General features: G+C 36.9%; 1 protein-coding gene across 1 annotated transcript in view; it reads left to right on the plus strand.

Annotated features, from left to right (window-relative positions):
• MAP3K5 (mitogen-activated protein kinase kinase kinase 5) overlaps window positions 1-24,234 on the plus strand; it is a 104,066-nt gene that overhangs the window by 64,905 nt on the left and 14,927 nt on the right. The window contains exons 11-23 of the mRNA XM_086877488.1: window positions 1,714-1,821; window positions 7,017-7,066; window positions 11,062-11,157; window positions 12,601-12,682; window positions 14,104-14,237; window positions 18,113-18,240; window positions 19,166-19,302; window positions 19,900-20,005; window positions 20,982-21,139; window positions 21,641-21,818; window positions 22,608-22,628; window positions 23,711-23,888; window positions 23,987-24,155. Of these exons, the coding sequence (XP_086733614.1) occupies window positions 1,714-1,821; window positions 7,017-7,066; window positions 11,062-11,157; window positions 12,601-12,682; window positions 14,104-14,237; window positions 18,113-18,240; window positions 19,166-19,302; window positions 19,900-20,005; window positions 20,982-21,139; window positions 21,641-21,818; window positions 22,608-22,628; window positions 23,711-23,888; window positions 23,987-24,155 (1,545 nt within the window). The remainder of the gene's footprint in view (window positions 1-1,713; window positions 1,822-7,016; window positions 7,067-11,061; window positions 11,158-12,600; window positions 12,683-14,103; window positions 14,238-18,112; window positions 18,241-19,165; window positions 19,303-19,899; window positions 20,006-20,981; window positions 21,140-21,640; window positions 21,819-22,607; window positions 22,629-23,710; window positions 23,889-23,986; window positions 24,156-24,234) is intronic.

A 24,234-nucleotide genomic window follows, 5' to 3' on the forward strand; every position in this document is an offset into this window, starting at 1 on the left:
ATTCCTTTTAGCTAACCATCAGCAAAAACAGCTTTTTGTCTTCAATAGCAATTGCTATTGTTTCCCAGATAGTCAAAGTGCAAACAGGTTGTTTTGTACAGTTCTTTTACTTTCCCTGTGTAAATCTGATAATAAACTGTTAGGAAGACTTCAGTGTCTTCAAGCAAGAGCTTGAGGCAGTAAAGTAAAAATAACATGAGGCCATCTAAAGACCCTGGCTTTCCTTTTCTGATGAGAACAGGTAGAAAATTTTGCAGGGAAACAAAATATATTTTGAATCTTCTGATTCAAATAATCCTTTTAGATTTTAGATATTCTGATTGGCATGATCCTTTTAAATTTTCGATGATGGAATATTTCAATTAAATACTTAAATAAGGCTCTGACTTGTAAAACTGTCCAAATAACTGTCCAGTGATCCTTCTGTGTCCCTTCCAACTCAGACTGTTCTGTGATTTTGTGGCCTGACTTGCACTGGTGTTGCAGACAGACATATGGGATTTCTCATAATACAAAAATTCTGCCTGTGCCTGTTCAGAATGAAAATCACACAGTTCAACAAGAAAACAAAATGAAAATTAGCAACTTTATTTTCCCTCCTCCTCCCAGATAACAGTTAATTTATTCTAAAAGAAGCTTTTTTCATATTTCCATATTGTGAATTGTTCTGTGTATTCTGAAAGCTTGATCTTAAGAGCTCCACTTTCCATGGGCACTAGCTTAGCTGTTAGTTACTCTCTTACCTGGTAACATCAGTGTCATCACTTTGGCCTTTAGAAGAAGAAATGACACAGTTAACGGACAACTTGTTAAAGACCACAGTTTGTGAAGTAGCTTAAATCAGATTTTACAAATTTTAAGTGCCTGGAGATGCCAAGCAACACATTTTAATTCCCACTGCTTATCATTTACAGAGTTAAATGTGTAGGGACTTTTCAGACTTTAGCCCTGCACTGCTTCCAGTGTATCTCTGTGCTTACCAACTCTGAGGGAGGAGACATGGCTTAGATTTCACTCTACATCATGTATCTCTCCAAGACTTTCTACTTCAGTGTTTATATACTTTTTAAAATAGATGTAGAGCGACTTCCTCTAGTCAATCATTGTTGCATCTCATATCTTTTAAATCACTTCTTGTTTTTGTTTCACTTGTTCCACAGCATTTTCTATACTCTTTAGCTGTCAGCATCTTGCAACGGTACTTGTAACTTCTGAGAAAATAATTTGATCTGGTGGCTATGGGGCATGGTGGTCTAAATCAAAAGGTGTTCAGTTTAGCTCTAGGTCAGTCTGTTTCTCTGCTTCACCCAAATAAATATGCTTCTACCAAAAGATGATAAAGGTGTACCATGAATCTTCTCCACACGGGAGATAGGCATTCTAGAGTGGCATTACAGGAGACTGAATTGTGACAGAAAAATTTCAAAACATTTTTCAAAAAAATAAAAAAATAAAATATTGATACATTCTATCAGTTGACACATATGTAAAAATTACGTAAAAATATTAAAGTCGGCTTTTTTTTTTTCCTTTATTAATCTTAAATTACTGTCAGCCACACTAAACTAGCCCAGTACCTAAAATCTTGCTTTTCATTATTTCCCTGTTTTTCCTGTTATGGTATGACTAAAGAAAAAGTTTTAACAGATTTCAATACCCTTTGAAGTTTTACCAGTTCTGCACTAACTATTGAAAATTATTTTTTTCTGCAAGGTTTTAATATTAGAGCCAACAAAAATCTATCAGCCCTCATATCTCTCCATCAACAGTGAAGCTGAGGAGAAGACGGTATCCATCTGGCATGTGCTGCCTGATGACAAGGTATGTTTGTAGTTGTAACTTTTTTCTCAATTTAAAAGCATGCATGGTACATAAGGCACGCAGCATGTGACCAGTTGCATCTAATTATGATTCTGAAAAGCAGAAAAGTGTTTAAGTAACACACAGGAAGATGCTGAGATATACTGCTGTGTTAAGATTGTCCTGATTTTCAATGGGTCTTTTGTTTCCTATCATTTTTCAAAATTATTTGTGTTTTCCTTCAGGTTATTTTAAGCCATTGTATAATACACAACAAATCTGTTGCTTCAGATTTCATAAGTAATTTACAATTTACTGTCATCATACCAATAATGTAGCATAAAATTACTTATACTTACAGAACTGTCTTCTCCCTGCCCTTGCAGTTTTACATGTCAGCTGTGATACTCCTTTCATATCAAAGTAATAGAGACTGGGATGTTAAAATGGGAGCAGAATCAATCAAATGGCAAAGAAGCATTTGGCAGAAGGACAGATGGATGATGTAGAAATTGAAAATTCTGAGAAGTCTATATGTTAAGGTGTGAGACAGCCAGACATAGTTGGAAAGGAGCTTAGAAAATCTGGAGATGGAAGTGGAGAGGAAAACCTTGAATGGTTATTACATGCTGGGATGTTTAGGAAGCAAAGTCTTGGTAAGAGGGAAGACAGGGAGGATATCATAGAACCTTAGAGGAGGACATCAGCAAGGGAAAATGAAGGAGTATATCAAGAGTGAATGGAGACTGATGGCTGGGGGCAAAACACCAGGGATGCCGTGATTTGTAAGAACTAGCACTGTTCATTCTTCCACAGCAATGTTTTGTTTGCCTGCAGAATAGGACAATGAAGACCTGTTTTTCAGGTAGAAATCATGTAGGTTGGAAAAGACCTTCAAGATCACCAGGTGCAGTCATTAACCTAACACTGGCAAATCCAATCTTCAGCTTTCCTGCTAGTAGTCTGTAAGAGGAGAAACGTTTTTGAACACAAAATACAGTGACACTCTAGTGCTTACAATTTTTGTTGTGAGTTCATGAGAAAATGTAAATGGCAGCTAAAATAGCATATTTAGAGAACAAACTGAAATGTTTGCCTAGACCAATAAATTTCTATTTATTTGTGGTTTATTCTGACTGATCTTTTTTGAAGTAGGCTCAGCCTCTGAGAATAATTTAAAAAATAAACGTATGCAATTCTTGGGCAAAATAAAAATTTACCATACAGTAAATAATTATTGGTCAGAACCACAGACTTAATCTTGCTATTCTAAAATACCTGTTTGGAAAGTATTTCTGTATTCAGAATTTATTCTATTTAGAGACTACTTGAACATGCTTTTTTTTTTTTCCTTTTCTTTTTCCTTTTGTGGAGATTTTTGTGTGTATATCTTTAATTCACCTCCAAACAATACTTTTCATTCTGTTAAGTGGCTTAACTGTAGTGTAAGAAGGAACATAGGACTAGAAGAAATTTTCTGGACTGTTGAGTTCTGTTCACCTCTGCTGCAGACACTCTCCCCTTATAACGTTTCCCAAAGAGTGATCAAGCTCTTTCTATTAGTATGGGTTTCACAGTAGACCAATCATACTGAAAGGTGGTTTGAGAATTCCACTGCAACTCTAGAAGGGCAAAGAGTAGAATACTGCTGGTGAAGTGAAAAGGCATTACCTTAAGTCTTCCTGTTTTCAGTCTGAATTTATTGACATTTCACAGACATTTGTTCTTTTGCTAACAAAGTGCTTATATTAAGTGATTTCCTTTCTCCCTCTGATGTTTACCTGACAGTATTTCTTAGGAGAATCCTAATATCTCTTAATGTAGGATTTTCGTGTAGGTTTCTTCTTAGGCAAAATAAAGTTTCTTTTTAGGCTTGGTGTACTGGCCACACATGGCACCTCATTGCCACAACTTCCTATGTTCCAGCTTGAGTTAACCTTACTAGAGTATGTACACTCAATGCAGTCATATTCCAAAAAATGTATTCCATGGTGCATTCATCTATTGTTTAGCTACTGGGGTATTTTGTTTGATACATTCAGCAATGGCATTTTTCATAGCTGTGTCATTTGACTTCTCAGTTATCCTCTGTCTGGGAGAAGGATTTGGATGTCAAATGCCTGTTTGGTGTTCAGAAGATAGTTATTTCTTTATAGCATGGCAAACGTTTCGTTCCATTTTCCCCTTCTCCTTCCTGATGTGAGGTGTGTGTCTTTGCATTTTCTGCAGAATAGTATTTTCCTATTTTTCTGGCCTAGTCTTAATCATTGGCATTAGACATTAAGTGCACTCCTTGTACTTTTGCTCTGGCCAGAATCCTTACTGAGGTGAGTTTATTGAGTAGCCAGGAGTCTGATGAACATTCTGTGCCCTGTGAGCCATCATACCCATCGAAAGAATGCAATGTGCAATTTGGTAGTTACCCCTTCAGCTATACAATTATAATCTGTTGCAATTCGTCAAAGTCCTTAGAATTCATCAGAAATCTCACAGGAAGAAAAGGGACTAGAAAAATTTAGAGGCACCAGCTTCCTCTTCAGCTGAATATAACCAGTATAATATTTGTCTTTGCTGAGAGATTTTGTAAAGGAAAATGATGTATTATCTGTCAGTCTACTGCACAGAGGAAGACTCATACTTTGGTCCTTAGTAGCCTGAAAGCAAGCATTTTTGGGCCTGATTAACAAGGAAAGACCACCTATCTCTACTGCAAGGGCATGTTAGCTGGGTTTGGAAACTCCTTCATCTATCCAAGTTCAGTCTAGCAGTCATAGGTCTGTCAGAGCTTTAGCAATTCATGCTTCTGATTTCAGTTCATTTTGGCACATAAATTAATGGTTCTATTTGTTTTCCAGAGTTCAGTCGGTGCTCCAAGAATAAGATCTGTGAGTTACAAAGTGTATGAACTTCCTTTCATGCACAAAGAAGCTGAATTTCTGTTTCAAATCCAAACTGAAACTCAGTGGAGCCTGCAGCTGGCACTTTTGTATTAAATAGACAAATGACAGTCAATACCAGGATAAATAATGTAGCCTCTTTCTTTTCTGTTGCTTTTTAGCAGCGTATTTTAACATTTATGTCTTTAATAATACTGAGTTTAGGATACACAAATGCCAAGAAAAATCAGACAGCATTTTATTTGTAGAATGCACATTACCTTTGCCTTGCAGTTCCCTAATTTTAGCAGCCCTTCCCGCATGGGGTTAGAGGAATGCAGCAGTGCTGTTTGTAAGTTTGAAATAGAACAGCCTGTCTCTGTTTTGCTTTGGCTTCTGAATCCATTCTGAGTTTTGTTTTGGGTAGTTGATGATTTTTTTGCCTAACTAAAGAACAGATGCTGAATTTGGAGAGCATGCCTGATATATTTACTCCAATGTATTCAAAACTTGGCAAGATCACGAAGGGACATAACTTTTATGTTATTTCATTGCTTGAGAACTTCATGTGGTAATTAAGATTTAAGAGGTTAGTTGCACGTAGATGACTGTAAAAAACAATACTAATGTTTCTTGTTATGTTTCTTTAACATTTCTGCCTCTCAGGACATATATTTGTAATTATTTAGGGTTTAGATTGTTCCCAATAGTGGGAATTGGACAAGCACCAATAGCTAAGGTCTGAAGAGAGTTTAATAAACTTGGAAAATTGGAAACCAGCAGATTTTGTATATGAAGGGAGTTGTAAAAGACTATGCAGAAACCCTTCCTCATTAGCATAGGGACTGAGTTGATCTTCCTTCATGTGAGAGAACCAGGCAACTCAAATAGTAGTCACAAACATTCCATAACTAGCATTGTTAGTACTTCCACTTCAAGAAACAAATCCAGCTTTTCCTAATATTAGGCTACTCTCTTATTCCTTTACCCCACAAAAGAAGTCCTTACCCCATTTAACATTGATGAGATATTGAACTTACTCCGTTGTAGTTTACACTTACAATAGTTATGAAACTTGTGCATCAAGAAAGATGTTTGCTTGTATTTTTGGTCCATTGTTTTTGACATTTCATATTAACATCACAACATTTAATGTGATTTGAGCAGGAAGGAAAGAATTACAGAAGAGGAAAAAACTGATGTAGGAATCCTCATAGAAAGCTGTTATAGCTGAGAGAGTAATTTCCACTGTCATTTTCTGCACATTGTGGAACATTTCAACAGTGTATCTGTTCTGACTTCTGTATATTTCACTATTCATTTTATAAGCTACACATTTTCAAGTCATCTTTTGGAATCAATTTGATTATGTTTCTGTTTGACAGTATGCCCTTGCTCAGATCACTAAAATTCAGCTGCAGAAAGCAAAGGTTCTACAAACATGTGGCTAATTGTGATGGAATCCCAATGTTGCCAGGACTTCGAGCTGGTGTAGCTCCACCTTTTCCTTAAAGGAGAATGTTTTCTTTAGAAGATACAAAAGGCTTCTGTTTGCTACAGTAAAGTTTTAATAGAACATAAACATACTGCAGTGTAACTGTCTACAGAGAACTCAGTTCTGCTGAATGTGACAGCTGTAAATTTAAAAGATCTGAAAATAAATGAGGCCTGGCTCTTTGTGTTTTCATAGGGTGGCTTCTTTCTTCCAGGCATGTTTTCACTCCAGCATCTCTTAGGGGTTTTGGTGCATTCTTATTGCTCTCTTCTAGATTCCTAGTGAAATAGCCTTCTTTCTGTTTCTTTGGACACTTTGCCTTCATATTTGAGCAATTCTTCCTACTTTTCAAGAATTTCCTACTTTGCTCTCTTGCATTAGACTTTCTATTTGTAGCTTTCTCCTCCTGGCCTTCCCCCACATTAGGGGATTGAGTGTGCAGAGCTAGCTCTCATTATTCTCAGGGATGGAATACTTTTCCCCCTCCTTTCCTGAGGATCACCACATGTGATCCCAAGTTCAGTATCCAAACAAGGCTACACTGTCATCTCTTCTGATCTGCTCTTTTGAATGTTTTCTAAAATAGTAAAGTATGTTTGCAGCGTAAACAGTGACAAAATAACCCAAAACTTCTGTGTAGAACTTCTGTTGCTTTGGTTTCAGGTAAAAAAAAAAAAAAAAAAAGCCTTGAAAAATAGGTGTTAGCAGATCATAAATAGATTGTTGTCATTTGAATGTTTCCCCTTCCATCTCATGAGCATCATTCTAGAAGATACACCTACTGGTCCTTCATACATAAGGAGGAATATTTTGTTTATTTATTTCTTTTTTACTGTGTGTTACAGAAAGGTATCCATGAGTGGAACTTCTGTGCTGCTTCTATTAGGGGGGTAAGGTAAGTTGTTTCCCTTTTTTTTTTGAAATGAAAGGAGTAATTGAATGAATTTTGTATTATGCTGCTGCTGTGGACCTTGGAGTGACAGTGATATTCTATCACTGCTGTAACCTCTTGTAATTTATTCTTCATCTTAGTCTCTTCTTTTCTCTAGGATTTATCTATATTTGTCATCCTGCAACTTTCCACATTCCTTTTAGTGTAATTAAAAAAAAAAAAAGTCTAGAAAAATGACATTTTTTAAATAGTCGTTGCTCTGTTCTAATAATAACTGTTCCATACACAGAGTTGTTGCTATGTCTGCAGGACGTTTTTGCACAGATGGATGATTCTTTTTCCTTCCAAAAAGTAACTTAAAAACACCAAACTATCAATAGGCACGAAAATTCAATCCTGTGGGATTCAGCTTATTTTAGGCAAAAATTGCAATGATATGCTTAGTTCAGTCTGGTTTGGGTTTTGACTACAGTATGTTTTTGTGTGCTTCTAAAAAAAAAAGAAGAGGGAAAGAAAGAAATTATTTATTTATTTGCTGTCATTTTGGTTTTCCCTTCCCCTTATTAAATCATGCTATGCTCAGAACTGTTTCTAGTGTAACCTCCTGCTTTGGTTATTTAAACTGTGAATTATCATTTAATTTTTCAATTGATTTTCCAATCTGTTCATATGAGCAGATGTCCAAAACAACTCAGATGACTTTACAGTGAGCCAAGAGTCACCGAGAATTCTTAGAGAATTCTCTGGCTCCCTCCATGAGGAGCTGCAGGGGGAAATAGTTATCTTATGCAAGCATGAAGCTGAATAAGGTTTTTTACTTCTTCTTATATATATATATATGCAAGTTTTTGATCGCTTAATTTTTCAGTGTTTTGCAGATTTTTTCCCCTAGTTTTATGAAGGAAAGTATTGTTTGGAGTGGGTGAGCCTCCGGAACTAGGCCTGCTTCTAATCTATTTTTGTAACAAGACTAATTTTAGCTCCTTTGAGGCTCCTAGACTTAAAGCAGTCTAGGAAGGGGCAGTTCCCAGCTTTATAAGGATTCTCAGCCCTTCTGGACTAGTAAGAGCTTTAGAAATGCAGCCTTAATGTACAAGGCAGGTCTTTGTGCATGATCTTGTAGGCTTTTATGACAAAGACCTCCATAAATATTTATAGCACTCCATAAGAAGACAGCAGGTCTGAAGAGACATCTAGCTCTGAAATGGCTCACATCTTTGGTAAATACTTCACAGTGGTGGCAGAGGGTCACTACTTCTTCTTGCTAACAGCCAGCATAATCAACATTTTGTTTCACAAGTAATAGGGTTCAGCTGTCAACTGCAAAGAAACTTGGAAAGTATGTAGAACTCTGAGCAGAACAGTGCTAAATCACACTCTGTGCAGGAAGTCATAGCAATTGGCTTTAGTGTAAGAAACTCATCGATTAGTGGTTTGTGTGCCAATGTAAATACCTCTGCTTTTGCCATATGCTTTCTTCACCTCTTTAATACAAGTGTTTCTTATTGAATTGGCCCAGAAAGTGCTGTTTATTCTTTAAAGGATTTATCAGAGCTTTTGGAACACGGCAGTTTCCCTAAGGTACTTTGTATCTTAGATTATCCAGCAAAGTTCCTACTGTTCTGCAGAGCTGACAGCATATAAACAAGAAGATAGGAAATTTATTTTTCCATTTGAGAAGTGGCAGACTGAAGTTTGCTATACTACAAGGTGGCTTTTATTCACTGTTCAGGAGAAATCCTGGATTATGAAATAACCACTACTTGTGTTGTTTCTGTGGGAGAGTGCCTCAGAGGTCTGTGTCCAGTCTCTTTCATAGCTCAAGAATTTAAACAAGCTTGAGACAAGGATATTTGTCTTCCATTCCAAGTTCTTGGAGCATTGAATCTCATCAGACTACTTAATTACAATAATGAGAGGTGCCTGCACTGCTAGACTTGTAGAAAACACACTGAAGTTCCACACAGCTCCTTTTCTGTGATTCCTGCCAGTGTTCACCACTTAAATCTGCTGCTTCATCTGGAAGTACTAGTTTTCAGTGGTTACAGCATTTGCAGTATTTCTTATCAACCAAGGGGAGTTCTGGATGTACATGAGCTAGGCACAAGGCCATGCCACCCTTGCTTCCCTGTTTGTTTTTGGAGTTTGTTTTTGGAATTCAGCCCCAGTTCTGCTGTCACAGATATCAGTGGGTACTACATCTGCTTGGGCACTGTCAGAGTGAGGCACTTCCTGAGCCAATTATCCTGTGTCTTTTTATAACTCGGGTGATTTTTAGGCTTCCTTTTTTTAGTTTAGATTATTTTTTTTTTTCCAGGGAGGAGAGCAACATATAAGCAATGTAAACCCTTACTTAAAGGTCTTAAATATTTATGAATTTCTCTGGCCTCTGTGTACACTCCACATTCTTACCCTTTTATTCACTGCTGTGTTTGTCAGTGGTTTCTGGGCATGTCGGGTTTCAGCTGTCAGTTTAGTCTTTAAAATGTTTCAATGCACACGGAACTTGAATGAGTAATTCTGTTAATATCAGTTATTCCATATCTAGAGAGTTTACTTATATGCTTGAAAAGCTTGAATTAAAAGTTAGTTTATAACCTCAGGACAGTGGCTGTCTTCCTAAATGTGTACACTACTTAGCATTTATGAATTTTCCTAATGTAAAAATAAATGAGTCACCACACCCAGAGACAAATATTCTTATAATGATGCTCACTCTTTTCATAAGTAGCTTTAAGAAAGGCAGACCCTCCAGCTCATCTAAAGAGTCATTTGTTTATCAAAACTTACAGGGTTTTACAATAGAGCAATCATAAAGGATAGCAAGGATCAGACAATCTTAAACACCTATTAAAGGCTCAAAATTCCAAGTGTTTCCTGATACTTAAAAAAACCCTGTTACGTTAATCATATCATTAATCCTTTGGCAGAACATAATACATAATTCTACTTTATTGTGCTACAAATTAAGTAGTAACATGATGGCTGTCTTTATCTATCTAAAATAGATTGATTTCACTAGGACTGTGGATTTTATCCAGTATATTAATAAGCTTAATAAGGAGACTTAATTTGTCTTGGTTTCTCAAATACTGCATTATTTTCCCTTGTAACAGCCCTATTCCTTCAGCTCTTTTCCAATATAGTAAGAATCAATTATACTGCATCAGCTTGACAGCTGGCACTCAATTTGTAACAAAGCTACAGAAAGAGCTCCTTCAAATAACATTTAGTATTTTCTAGAAGAAGCAGAGTAATGACATACATATAAAACAGTTCTGGTGAATGAATGTCTTTGCACAAGCTGCTGCCTGCTCGGGGTGGAAAACTGACAACTGCACAAGAGTTTGCACCTCTTCTGTTTTTCCATTGAGATATCTGTGCATCCATAAGAAGATGTCATACATGCCTCCTCTTTATCTTTGCTCTGCAGTTATAGCAGATAAAAACAAAAGTGGGCAAGGGTAGTAAAGTAATTCACCTCATATTTAGATGTTGACTTAATTTAAAAATATTTTTCCAACTTACTATCAGGGTACCAAATAATAAAGAACCAAGTAGAAAATTTTGTGTTCAAGGTTGAGTTGTGGCTGATGTCTAAAACACAGAAAACTCATTATTTCAGTTCAAAGTCCAACTTTCTAATATGATCCTGAAAGGATGTTTCATTCTGATCACAGGAATGAAAATTAAGGACTTACTTAAATGTACTGAAGACAAAAATGCCACAGGTCAATGGAAATATTCCTATGAATTTCTTTGCTCCTACTCTTTCTTGGGCAACGTGTGGACAAATGAGACAAGCTGAATGATAGCAGACATCAGAATTTGAACTTTGGAGGATACAAGAGAGTGATTTTACAATAAGGAAAAACTATGGGTTCTCAGATTTGATCTGGTGCTTTCCCATGTTAAATGGGTTGATCTGTGTATGGTCTGACAAAGCTGGTAGAAGTCTAAATGCATCTTTCCAATAACTTTCTTGGCCATTCTTTCAGCATTTCAAAGTTTGAAGAACGATGCTGTTTCTTGTATGTGCTGCACAACTCGGATGACTTTCAAATCTATTTCTGCACAGAACTTCATTGTAGAAGGTGGGTCACTGCTGTTATTTCAGAAAAAAGTATGGCCTCTGATGGGATAGATGGTATCTGCATGCACAACAGGGACTGTTTCAAAGCTACGGTGAAAGTTGATCTGAGCATCCTCGGTGATCAGTGTCTTTTGTGTGAAATCTTAATACACAGCACCTTAATACACTGGAGATCTGATGTATAAAGGGTTAAAGAACAAGCTCAGGCAAACATTAGAAATAAATACAATTATAAATCTAATTATTTTTTTACACACACCTTTCTGGGATTAGTTTTGTAATAGTTATCATATTATGGCTTACTAAAAGTGTGTGCCCCCAGTTCAGCAAAGCATCCTAAACTTTGGAAGAACTTACTGAAGTGGGAACACTTGGAGTAACAAAAAAGTCTGGTCAAGATTTCTCTGTAACTAAATACATTTTTTTTTTTTTTACAATTCGAAACCAAGCACACTTGATTTCCTTTTATATGTTTACATAAGTAAGATTGTACCTGTGTCCCTGCCAGAAATTTGTCAAGGGTTTGCTGCACAAAATTAGGGGTGCCTCAGTTTCTCTAAGCTGTGTTTCTGCTCTATAAGGTTAAGGCTCTGGTGTTGAATTGATCCTGGAAGCATTCTCAAATGAAATTTCACATCTTTTTGTGCTAAAATGGCTGCAAATTTGCCTAAAATCACTGCAGTACTCTATTAATGACTAAATCTGCCAGCCATTAATTAACAAGCCCAGTCTCTAGTTTGTTCTTTCATCCATTCCAGTTCATATAGGTTCTTTTACCATGTTCTTTTCCCTTCACATTTGAGCTCCTCTTAAGAGATGAGTAAGCAATACCTTAGCATGACATGTTTTTTTGTATTTGCCTTCTTTCAAAAGGGTAGAAGAAATGTAATAGTATTTTTTAAATGAAAGCTTATGAAATAAACATCCTCTTCATTCAAGGAAAAACTTGAAGCTAGAGTTCCTACACTACAAAAACTCCTTGAAATGTAGCAAGGCTTCCCAGCACTTCTCATGATGTTCTTCAGTGCTTTCAATGGACATAAAGAAATGGTGGTATAGGATGAGAATTTCAGCCGAGCTGTAGATTTTGAAATACTAATTCCATTAACAATTTCAGATATAATGGATTCTTTTTTTGTATATGCAAAAGAAGTAGAAAAACATCAGATTTTGATGGCTCAAATCACCATGTAAACAAAATTTTTCTTCTGACAAGCAAACTTATACATTGAATTTATACTTACTGTATAAATCACACTTATATGTACTTAAATACATATGTTGTTGTTACATAATATGTAGATATATAAAATAATAATTGCTGTACTTGAGTCCTCTTTTGGTCCCTTCATTGCTTTGTTCCTACACTGTCTCAAGTTACTGTCTCAAGTGTGTGTTTGCTTTTTTTTCTCTCCTTCTGTTTTGGTTTTTTTTTTTGGTACAGATTTTTTGACATGGTAAACAGTATCACTGAAGAAATGGGGAAGACTACAGAGGAAGGGGAATGTGATGGAGACTCTCTAGAGGTATTTGTACATTTTTTTTTTTCCTCTCCCAACACACAAAGTTATGGGCTTCTAATCCAGCACTTCACTGAAGTAAATGATCCATTCCTTTTCCAGGGATTAGTGAAGTTAGTTAGTGAAGTTACTGTTTACGCTGTGTTCTCACCTGGGGCTTTATCTGAGCACAGTTGGAGAGGGAGTACCGGGCTGTTGGGTTCAGTGAAGCACTTAATGTGTTTAAGCTTCCTTTGAGCTGGCAGGGAGCAGGACAGAAAACCTAAGCCCCTGTCCTATCGCATGAAAATCTGGTATCCTGAAGTTCCAGAGACATCCATAACTAACTGAGAGGGTCAATGCTGTGTAATGAATACAGACAGCTCTCTGTCCCAGTTTTGATGCTGGCATTTTATAACACATTTTATAACGTTCTGTCTCTGAAATCTGAGGCTGGACAAAGGGAAACCAGTGGGGTGACTTGTGGCAGAGAAAAAGAGCCTCAATTGAGAGCCTTAGGGTGCCTGTTTTACAAAAGGAAAAGCAGTGGGTGACTTGAATACAGTAGATAAGTATTTTTACAGGAAAAATAACAATGTGTTAATGGTCTCTTTAATCTGTTGAATAAAAACATAATTAAATAATGACAACAAAAAAATGGAATTAAGAGGCAGGATTTTACCATGAGAATAATTCATCATCGAAACAAACTACTAAAAGAAGTAGTAGATTCTTTATTAAAAAGATAGCAGTCTTTATACGGAAGAAAATTAAAAATACTTTAACTAGGCCTAAGCTATTGGGTTTAGCACAGGAGTGAGCTTGTGAAATTCTTTGTCTGTGTTACACAAGAGCACACATCAGGTAATCTCTCTAACAAGTGTTTTTGAATTTGCTTTAAACTCTGGTACTCAAACTCAGCTGAAACCACGCTTAATGCGCCGCAGTGCTGACTAACCTCCATTGGCACCGTCTGCTGGCAGACCTGGCGGTGTCAGAATTGAGGCTGTGCTGGTTTTGGAAGCCGTGGGGAGGTCAGGAGAGCCCCTGGGAGGAATGAAGCGTGTCCTGCCTTGCTCCCTGTGCCCGAGTGGAGCCGGGCGCTCGGTCTGGCGCACAGTGAGTGCCCTCTGCCGCCGGCTCTGGCTGCGCTCGCAGAGCTGTGGCTGCTGCTCTCCGGGACTGCACTGACTGAGCCCGGCTTGGCTTAATGCACTGCCCTGAAAAGGGCATGAAAAATGCACTGCCCTGAAAAGGGCATCTCAGAAGGCACTGGTGTCTGCACGGTATCCCAGTTGTCACCTTAGAGTGCTCCTCTTTCCTTTATCCTCTGTGTTCTGCAGAAGGCTACTAGCATCTTAGATGCCTTAGTTATGATGGCAGGGTCAGATGGAGTAAGTGTTGTCCTTCTGTTCCATTCCATGTTGTTGTTGTTGTTTGCCTTGCAGTATGATTATGAGTATGATGAGAATGGTGAGCGAGTCATTCTGGGAAAAGGAACGTACGGCATTGTATATGCAGGACGAGATCTGAGCAATCAAGTCAGAATTGCTATTAAAGAAATCCCAGAGAGAGACAGCAGGTATAGTAATTGTAGTTAATTCCAAATTTTGCACATTATGTGAGTTTTATCATTAATGTGTCCAATTTGCTGATCAAGGAGTGCCTCATCTACAAAGCTGCCCATAAATTACCTGTCTGTGGTATATAGTGGTGTTCCCTGTCTTTGTAGCTAGATGTTTCCAAGTTGTGGAGTAGATTGTGATCACAGTGGAGAATTTAGATGTTTGCTGGGTTTGGTCCTAGTATTTTTGCTTTAAAACCAAACCAAACAAAAAAAACCCGCTGAAGTGCAGAATATCATTTAAACACCTGGTAAAGAGCCCTATCTACTTAGACATTTTCAGCCATGTCCGTATAAAATACCTATTGAAATTCATGATTTGTGGAGTCCTTGAAAATTCTGGGCCTGAATTGTTGATAAATTGTTGATAAAGACATTTTTCTTTCTTGTTTTACATCATTTATTTTGAAGCCACGTAACATTAAAATAAATCATGTGGAATAATCTCTTTGTTTTTAGTTTGTTTTTTGTTTTTTTTTTAATGCAGAATGTCTCTATGTATGTGTAACCCAATATTTTGTATCCAGAAGTTTCCACAAATATTGTGATAAAAGTGATGTGAAATCTAAAGTTAAGAATTTTCAGGTGAAACTGACTGTATTAAACTATCAAGTTCAACTCTGTTTCTTTTCTATGGGTCTGCCTTGTGGGCTTCCCTTTGGTTATTCTGTCCTGACTTGTTTTTTATTCCTTGAGGTCTAAAAACTAACACTTCTAAATCTTTTGGAATTCATTTATAGATCAGCTGTTCAAATGGATATATGGTCTAATAATTTTTCTATTCTCATAATATTTTAAAGGTACTAGAACTTAGATTATGGAGAGGGGAATCTTTCCATCCTCTATATTGTTAATCCAAATTGAACAATATATGTTATAATTTCCCAGAGAGTATGGCCTTATTAGATAAAACAATCTGTTGACTCAAAATAGCTGAAAGTTTTGTGTATGTTAGAAGAAACTTGCTTGTAACAACTGTGATTAATAGAAAGATAGCCTGAATACAGCAGTAACTACTTCAAAGGAAAAAAAGTCCAGATTTTTATTCTCCAACACACATTTTAAAAGAATTTTCAATGGAAAAGGTTTCAGGTTCAGTGTGCAAAGCATACCACAAAAAGAGATTATTAGGAAGCTGTTAGTCTTTCATCCAAATATTTAGAGGCTTCCAGAAAGAATTTCAAGTATTATTTTTTAATGGCAAAGTAAGAAAAGTTTATTAATTCACTTCTGATTAATTGTAACCTGATGTCTTCACACTTTGAAAGAAGTCTATAGAAAGAAAACAATCTCTGAAGTTAATTTGTACAATTTTAAAAATAAGAATTACCACTTTTTGGATTTGTAAAAAAATATTTAAGTTCTGATTCAGGCAGGGCTGGAAATTAAAATATTTCTATGCAAAAAAATCAGTGAGTCTTCAATTCTTCTATATGTTGAATAAAAGCTATTGAATAATTTACTTGTCAGGAAATGTTAGACTACAGAGGCACATTCTCCATTTCAACAAAGAGGAAATCAGGAAAAAAAGGCAGGACAGCTGCTTGAAGGAACAAGTGTCTTTTGGAAGACTCAGACACAAAATGGAAGCCTACAAAGGGTGGAAGCAAGGACATGTAGCCTGAGAGGAATACAGAGAAATTGGATATTGTCTGAGCAGCCAGGGATCAGGTTAGGAAAGCTAAAGTACCTAACAGAATTAAATCTGGCCAGGGATGTTAAGGGGCATCGTGAAAAGCTTCTGTAAGTATATGGTGATAAAAGGAAGGCTAGGGAAAATGTGGGCCTTCTCCAGAAGGAAATGGGAGACCTGGTTATCCAGGGCATTAGAAGGGTGAGGTATTTGACAGCTATTCTGCCTTAGTCTTCAACAAGTGCTCCAGCTACACCACTCGAGTCACAGGAGGCACAAAGGCAGGGATTGAGAGAATCAAAAAAAACATCTGCTGCAGAAGATCAGGTTTGAGGCCATCTGAGGAACCTGACATGCACAAGTCCATTGGGCCTGAAGAGTTACATCCATGGGTTCCACTGACTGGGAAAGGGAAATAAACCCCAAGTTTTTAAAAAGGGGAATAAATAAGACCCAGGGAACTAAAGGTCAGTCAGTCTCACCTTTGTGCTGATTGTGATCATGGTCCTCTTTAAAATGGTGCTAAGGCACATGGAAAATAATGAGATGATTGGTGACAGCAGACATGACAACACTAAGGGCAAATCATGCCTAACAAATCTGATGGCCTTCTGTGACAGGATTACAGCAGTGTCAGATAAGGGAAGAGTGACTTGAATAAAGGCCAGCTTGAATAAAGCCTTGACCAACTTGGTCTAGTGGGAGACGTCCCTGCCCATGTCAGGAGGGTTGGAGCTTTAAAGCCTCTCCCTAACTCCAGCCATTCTATAATGATTTAGAGTTTTTGTTTATACCATTTAAAGTGTTCTAGTGATTAAGTTCTTAAACAAAAAATGCTTCATGCTAGAGAAAAATTTTCTTTTGTCGTTATTTTATTCGCAAAATTATTTTGTTGCTCAGGTCTCTACTGTGCTGTTTAAAAGTGTGGGAAGACTTATAATGGTCTTGCTGCTGCTGCTGCTCAGAATTAGTATCTCATTAACAGAACTCAGGAATAAAATCTTTGATTTTGCATTTCTGTATGACTAACAATGTAGTCAGAATCTTTATAATCATGTGGAGAGGTGAGGCAAAACTCAAATTAGTTTTTAGTAAACAGACTGAGAGTTGCATAATCATACTTTTCACTAACCAAACTTTCTGCAACAGTTGACTCCAGTGGGATTTTCAGACAACCACATTTTTTTTTCCGTTTCCCTACAATTTTTAAGAGTTCAGCCTCCAGTAGTAGCTTGATGTTCTTTGAGGGAGAGGTGATAGCTACCTGTGCTAAAAGGGAGTGAAAGTCACAGGTACTTTTCCCATAAGAACCTCAATTGCAAATGCTGCAACTACTTTCAACATTTGGACTGACAGAAGGAGGTCAGTGTCCTCCACAAAATTCAGCTGCCCTGAAAGTGTTGTCACAGATGTTAGTGCTTTAGAGAAGATAGCCACCAGACTATCAGCATATTGTCTACATTTTGCCAGAAATACACAGAAAATACACAAAATCTGGCAGCTGACTCGCTTCCAAGGGAAGCGTTAGATCAGGCCTAAGTTATGAAAAGTGTCAGGGTGGACCTAATACATTAGCTCAGCACATCAGCTGCTGAGCTCCAGTGGTGGTCAATGCTGGAGAAAGATCCTGACTCCAGAAACTTTCTTGGCAGAAATGCTGTTGAAAAGCTTATCTCTGAAAAATACTTTGCCTTGGACTAAATTGAATTTGAAATTGTTTTGATCTGTTCTTCTAAATATATCTCCATTAATGATTTCTGTTTTCTTACTCTGATACCCCATCTTGCCTTCAGCTAAGACTTGTACTTTAAAATTTAAATGGTGATTAATTTTCATTATTGAGGTGTTTTTATTTGTACACTAGCTTTATAGTTTACTAGTTCACTTTGGCACTAATATGAATTCAACCGCTTTCACAACTGTTTATTCTCTTGGAGTCAGACTAGAGTGGAGTTGATTTTTCAGAATTTTTTACTCTCTCATTCTATGTATTTTTCTAACATTTTGTGTGTATGAATACATAACATTATCTATATATTGTATATGTTATTTGTATTTACATAAGATTACATAATATTTTAGTATGTGCTGGTCACGACCAGCATTGTTAAGTTCATTTAACAAATAATAATTTTCGATGTCAACTGTTAAAAGGTTTTCTTCGCTGAGATGAAGAATAAACTGCTTCTTTGTTTTCCAGGTATTCCCAACCTCTGCATGAAGAAATAGCTCTGCATAAGCATCTCAAACATAAGAACATTGTCCAGTATTTAGGTTCTGTTAGTGAGAATGGCTTCATCAAAATATTCATGGAACAGGTGCCAGGTGGTAAGTTTTGGGGGAGACTGGTTTAGTGGTTGTTAGGTTTGTTTGTTTTTCTAGCATTTTAGAAGTATAAAAACATATAATAGGACTATGAGACATATTTCATACAGGTTTAATATTCTGTAGTGCCTCTTTCTGAAATAAATAGGGAAAAATTGTGTCTTCAGACTGCTTGGGTAGTTAGATACGGTGTGCTACAGATAAAGCTCAGATGATTGCTATGGTGAGCTCCTTTTACCTACAGATCAGTGGTAGACTGACCTTGGCTGGATCTCAGGTGTCCACTCTGTCACTTTGCTCCTCAGCAGGATAGGGGATAGAAAATGCAGCACAAGGCTCATGGCTGGTGATAAGGACAGGAAGAGATCACTCATCAGCTACCGTCACAGGCGAAATGGACTTGACTTGGGGAGACATTTAATTCATTGTCAACCCAGTGAGAGTAGGGTAATGAGAAATAAAGCCTGATCTTAGAAACACTTTTCCCCTACCCCTCCCTTCTTTCTGGGCTTGAATTCACTTAGGATTTTCTCTGCCTTCTCCTACCAGTGGTGCAGGGGGATGGGGAATGTGGTCAGTTCATCAAGATTGTCACTCCTTCCTCCTCAGGGGGCGGACTCCTCAGTTCCTTACCCCATCAGGGATGGGATCCCTTCCAGGAGAAACAGTTTCCATGAACTTCTCCAATTCAAGCTCTTCCCACGGGTTTCAGTTCTTCACAAACTGCCCAGGAGATGCTGAGACACTCTCTTTAACTGTGCAGACCAGTGGTGATGCAAATAAGCATTTGACTGTAGAGGACTTTAATTATAGATGAGAGGCCTACACTTGGATTGGGATTGATGCTTGTTGTTACTTTTTTCCTTTGGGTGAGAAAGCAAAATTTCATTGGATTTTTATTCTCACTTTTTGCTCTCCAAAATTATAGGCAGTCTTTCTGCTCTTCTACGATCAAAATGGGGACCATTAAAAAATAATGAGCAGACAATTGGCTTTTACACCAAGCAGATTCTTGAAGGATTAAAATACCTCCATGATAATCAAATAGTGCATCGAGACATAAAGGTAAGAATTTGCAGAGAATTAAGCCTGACAGTATTATGTAACTGCATAGCCACTTATTTGTCCTGGAATTTATTTTTCTTTCCAAAAGCTCTCTGCTATTCTGAACCATAGGTTAGATAGGTGAACCATTGTTGATTTCAATTTGCACCACCAAAATATGATTTGGTTTGGTTTTTTTTTTTATTTTAGGAAAGTTCACATGTAGCAACTTAATATGTGATAAAGTAGATACTTCTTTTTCTGTTTTCAAAAACACGACTGAACTTTCATAAAATTTGATGAAAGTGAAGAAGATTATGGATGGGATAATTAGCAAGTTCTCTTCCAAGGAGATTGCAGATGAAAAAGTGTTTGGCTTGTTTTTTTTAAAAAAAGCCTTTTTTCCTCTTTTAGTATTCTTTAACTGAATTCCTTCTGGTAAGAGGGGAAATTCACTTTGAGATGAAATTTTTAATGGGATTGCATAAGGCAGGAGCATTATTGATTTCTCTTTCATCTCCTCTCTTAAGAAGTCAGTTAGTAGAGTGCATTGTAGAAATAGGTTATACAAAAGAGTCTGAAGAGAAAAATAATTGCTGTGCATGTTCTTTTCCTCAGGGTGATAACGTGCTTATCAACACATACAGCGGAGTGTTAAAGATTTCGGACTTTGGAACTTCAAAGAGACTTGCAGGAATCAATCCGTGTACAGAAACCTTCACTGGTATGTTCCCAGAGGAGACTTTCTTATCCTCACTCAGACTGTGTATGTAGGGGCAGAATCCACAGATGCTGAACTTTCATTGACTTCAAATCAGTATAAAAGGTTGCTGGAAGAATAACTTTTGGATATATAATCTTAAACTATACACTGTACTTGTATGCACTGTTCAAAGAGAATGCTCTTTTGGATGTTCCACCTGTGTCATCAAAGTCCTCTACAACAGAAAAGCTGTGTCTCTCCTGTACTTTATTTGTGTCTGTCTCCTTTGTGTGTAGGGCCTTTTCATCTTGCTGATGTTTTTCTTCCATGATTGGCTTGGACATCCTGACTTCATCTCCAGAATCGTGTATCTACAGAACTTGTTATTCATTTGCTCCTCTTTCTGCTTGATAGTTTGATTTGGGTGTTAAATCGTGCAGTGGCACTGCATTAAATAATTATGTAAAATGAAAAGTGACTGTTATTTTAATTCCATCCTTTGCTCTTGCTTCTGTAAAAGGAACAGAATGCAGGATGATGTGTCAGATTGATTCCCTTACTTCAGAAGAAAATGTTCATCTCACCTACTCTTTTAGGTTAAGATTTCAAGTTTCTCTTCCTTTCCATCTCTGGGTGCAATTCAGAGTCCTTTCCCATATTTTAATCTTAAGATATAAAAAAATAAATGAAAGCTATCTCTGATCCATAGCTCATCAAAACATTTAATAATTGTCATTGGCATTGAAAACTGATCTCCAGATCAGTAGATGATACCAAATGCTTTTAGCACAAGTAATATCTTTAGTATTTTGAGTTTTATATAGAATTAATATGGAAATTTTTGAATTTTAAATAATAAAAGGGTTTTGTTAAACTCTTCTGATATTACTCACTCCTCAGTCATTTTTTCTTTTAGCTATCTATTTGCAGCATTATTGCACCTAAGTAAAGAAATAAGAGTTAAGATATGATAAGAGTTAAGATATGTTTTAAACAGGTACCCTCCAGTATATGGCACCAGAGATCATAGACAAGGGGCCACGTGGCTATGGGAAGGCTGCAGACATCTGGTCCTTGGGATGCACAATCATCGAGATGGCTACAGGGAAACCCCCGTTTTATGAGCTGGGAGAACCACAAGCAGCCATGTTTAAGGTCAGACATTTCCCTTGTACAGCTCAGAGCTCTGTTTCTAAACACAGGAAACCTGATGACTGTTTTGAAGAAGATGGAATTAGAGATTGCAAGAAAGGGAGGTAAAGGAAGTGTTTGGATTGTGAGGATGTTAAGAAAAACAATCTGATTCAGCTGAGAGGGAGTGCTGTGTATTTTTGAATAGATTAGTAGAGAGATAGCAGCTATTCAGCAGCCTGGGTGTTTAAGAAAAAAACCACTACCGAACTGAGAAAAAGAAGCATTTTTCTGCTTTGTGAAGAGCCTCTACTTGCAGCTGTGGGGTTTTTAAAATGTAATTGTTTATGCAGTTTGTAATAGTTCTGGAGTTTTTTCTCTGAATTAATAAGCTAGTTGTATAAAATTAATATTAAAACCTGAGAATGATATAGCACTTCTTCTGTCTAAACAGGTTTTTTTATGTTGTTTAGTGTTTGGGGGAAAAACAGATTAGGCCATTGTTTCTCCCTTTATTTGTCTCAGGTGGGGATGTTTAAAATACACCCAGAAATTCCTGAATCCATGTCTGCAGAAGCCAAGGCTTTCATATTGCGCTGCTTTGAGCCAGATCCTGACAAACGAGCTTTTGCTCATGAGCTTCTTATAGATGAATTCTTGAAGGTTTCAAGCAAGAAAAGAAAGTCTCCTTCAAAGCTCTCAGGTAAGCATTGCTAAATTCAATCTGGAAGTTTCCTCTTGCCCATGGTTCTGTTTCCTGGAACTGCTGATTTAGTCTTTAGGTTGAACACAGCAGATCTCCATCCCAGGTGAATGGGGAATTGTGGCCTTCTGAACCAGCAGCTTACTGCAGAAACACTGTTGTAGCAGAGTTCTGTTATCATGTTGTCACAGAAGTCAATTTATATAAATATTTCTAATAAAGTTTGTAAAAATTTGTTTGTGATTTTGTGCAACTTTTATGGTTGTTGGATTTTTGTTTAATTTTTTTCTTCTTTTTTAATTTGCATAGATTTTCACTGAAAAAATATTTATATAGAGTATATTTTGTGTAAGGTTTGAACATGCTGTTAAATCTCAGTGGAGTTTGCTACTTTCTATTTTTGTTTCATGAAATTTCATTTTCAGGAAATGTTCATTTCCTGTAGTGTTCTAAATTATGGAAAGCAGCAAAGGAGTTTTGAGAGCAGTAATAACATATTCTGTTGTGTGTGAATATATGCTTAGGAAAATATCTTCTGTGTATTTTTAGCATGATACTTAAAGAAAGAAAAATATCAGGTGAAGGAGACGATAGTCGATGATCACTTTTAATGTGGTTTCCACCCCCTCAGAATAAAATTAAATTGCAATAAATTACACTTTTGGAGACCTCAGCCAGGATTACTGAGATACTCCATAAAAGTGGGAAATTACCCTTTAGACTATGCTTATTTTCTCCGTTAATTTCAGCATATTTGACTTTGTTTTTTTCTTTCCTTTTCTCACACAGTCCTTTCAGCCAACACAAATGGTGAGTTTTAACCTACTTCTCCATCAAAAACATGCCTGTGTAGATACTGTAGTTACCACTTTTCTGGTATAATTTGTCAGCACTAAAAAGCAGGGAAGAGAAGTGGTCACAATTGTGAAAATAAGTGACCTCTCTCTGTTAGGAACATCTAATTCATTGTGCATACCTGAACTCCTGTTTTTAATCCTACCAGACTATGGCTTAATTGTCCAGGCAGCTGGGTGAGACAGGCTTGAAGGGCTGTGCTGTCATTTTTGGGGACATTTGGTGGAAACCAATGTCTGCTTTAAAGTAGCCACAGAGCCAAGGTTTGTGGAGAATGATAACACAGATTTTTATTAGACTAAATTCTATACCTGACAAACCAGAATGCATTTGAGACCCCTTGTCAGACCAGGATACAGGATACTCATCTCTTTCAGGAAATGAACTGGGAGAGTGAGGGAGGGAACTGAACACACAAATCATATCTTCATGCTGAATTGGTATCAAAGTACATTTTGAAATGTGCACATGTGAAATAGATATGAGTAGTTTCCTGCAGCGGTAATGTGTGCTCTGAACTAAAAGTTCTGACTTAACTGCATGTCTATTATTATTAGTCAACAATTGTGAATGAATTAAACTTGTATAAATTAATCTGATGAAGAAATGTATCTTATATATGTTATAGTATATATATACTTAAATGTAGTGTCTATATAAACGTTTTTAATATATTTATATATTTATAAACATGCATAAAATTAAGATCTTGGAAGGTGCTTGGATGACTTATCCTATAGAAACATTTTCCTTCTGCTGAAGTCATGATAGGAGATGCACATTCACTTCAGTGTTGAAGTTCCATGAACTTGCAAGAAGTCCAGCATTTCTGTCTTTCAGGAATAAAAATATACCTGAAAGATAACTCTATTCCAGATGAAAAAGCTTTAGCAGTTTTTTGTCAATTTTTTCCTTATATTTTGTGGAGGTGTGTGGAAAGGCTGGAGTTTTTCTGTCTCCTCTGAAAAAATAATCTTCACTTCAAAACTCTGATGGCATTATTCAATTCTAATTTCTGAATATTCCTATACAAACAGAGTATCTTCGAAGCATATCCTTACCTGTCCCTGTTCTGGTGGAAGATACAAGTAGCAGCAGTGAATATGGTTCTGTCTCACCTGATACAGAATTAAAAATTGATCCATTCTCTTTCAAAACAAGAGCCAAATCCTGTGGGGAAAAAGATGGGAAGGGAATCCGGTCCCTTTTTCTGAGGTAAAGAACTACCTGGCATTTTTGTTACACGGTAGATTAGGAATACATGCATCAGGATGGTTTTTATAATGTTTCTTTTCACTGTGTCTTTCATCCAGCATCCCAGATGAACATTTTGAGGATCACAGTGCACCTCCTTCGCCTGAAGAGAAAGATTCTGGGTTTTTCATGCTGAAGAAGGATAGTGAAAGGAGAGCCACCCTCCACAGAATATTAACCGAGGACCAAGAGCAGGTGGTGAGGAACCTGATGGAAGCTTTGACTCAGGTAATTCAGAGGGCAGCAAGAATTTTATGGAATTCTAAGACTTCTCTGCAGTTACTTGAAACTCTTGAAATTAAACATG

This window comes from Cyanistes caeruleus, chromosome 2 (assembly GCF_971803275.1).
Source record: "Cyanistes caeruleus chromosome 2, bCyaCae1.hap1.1, whole genome shotgun sequence".
Taxonomy (NCBI): Eukaryota; Metazoa; Chordata; class Aves; order Passeriformes; family Paridae; genus Cyanistes; species Cyanistes caeruleus.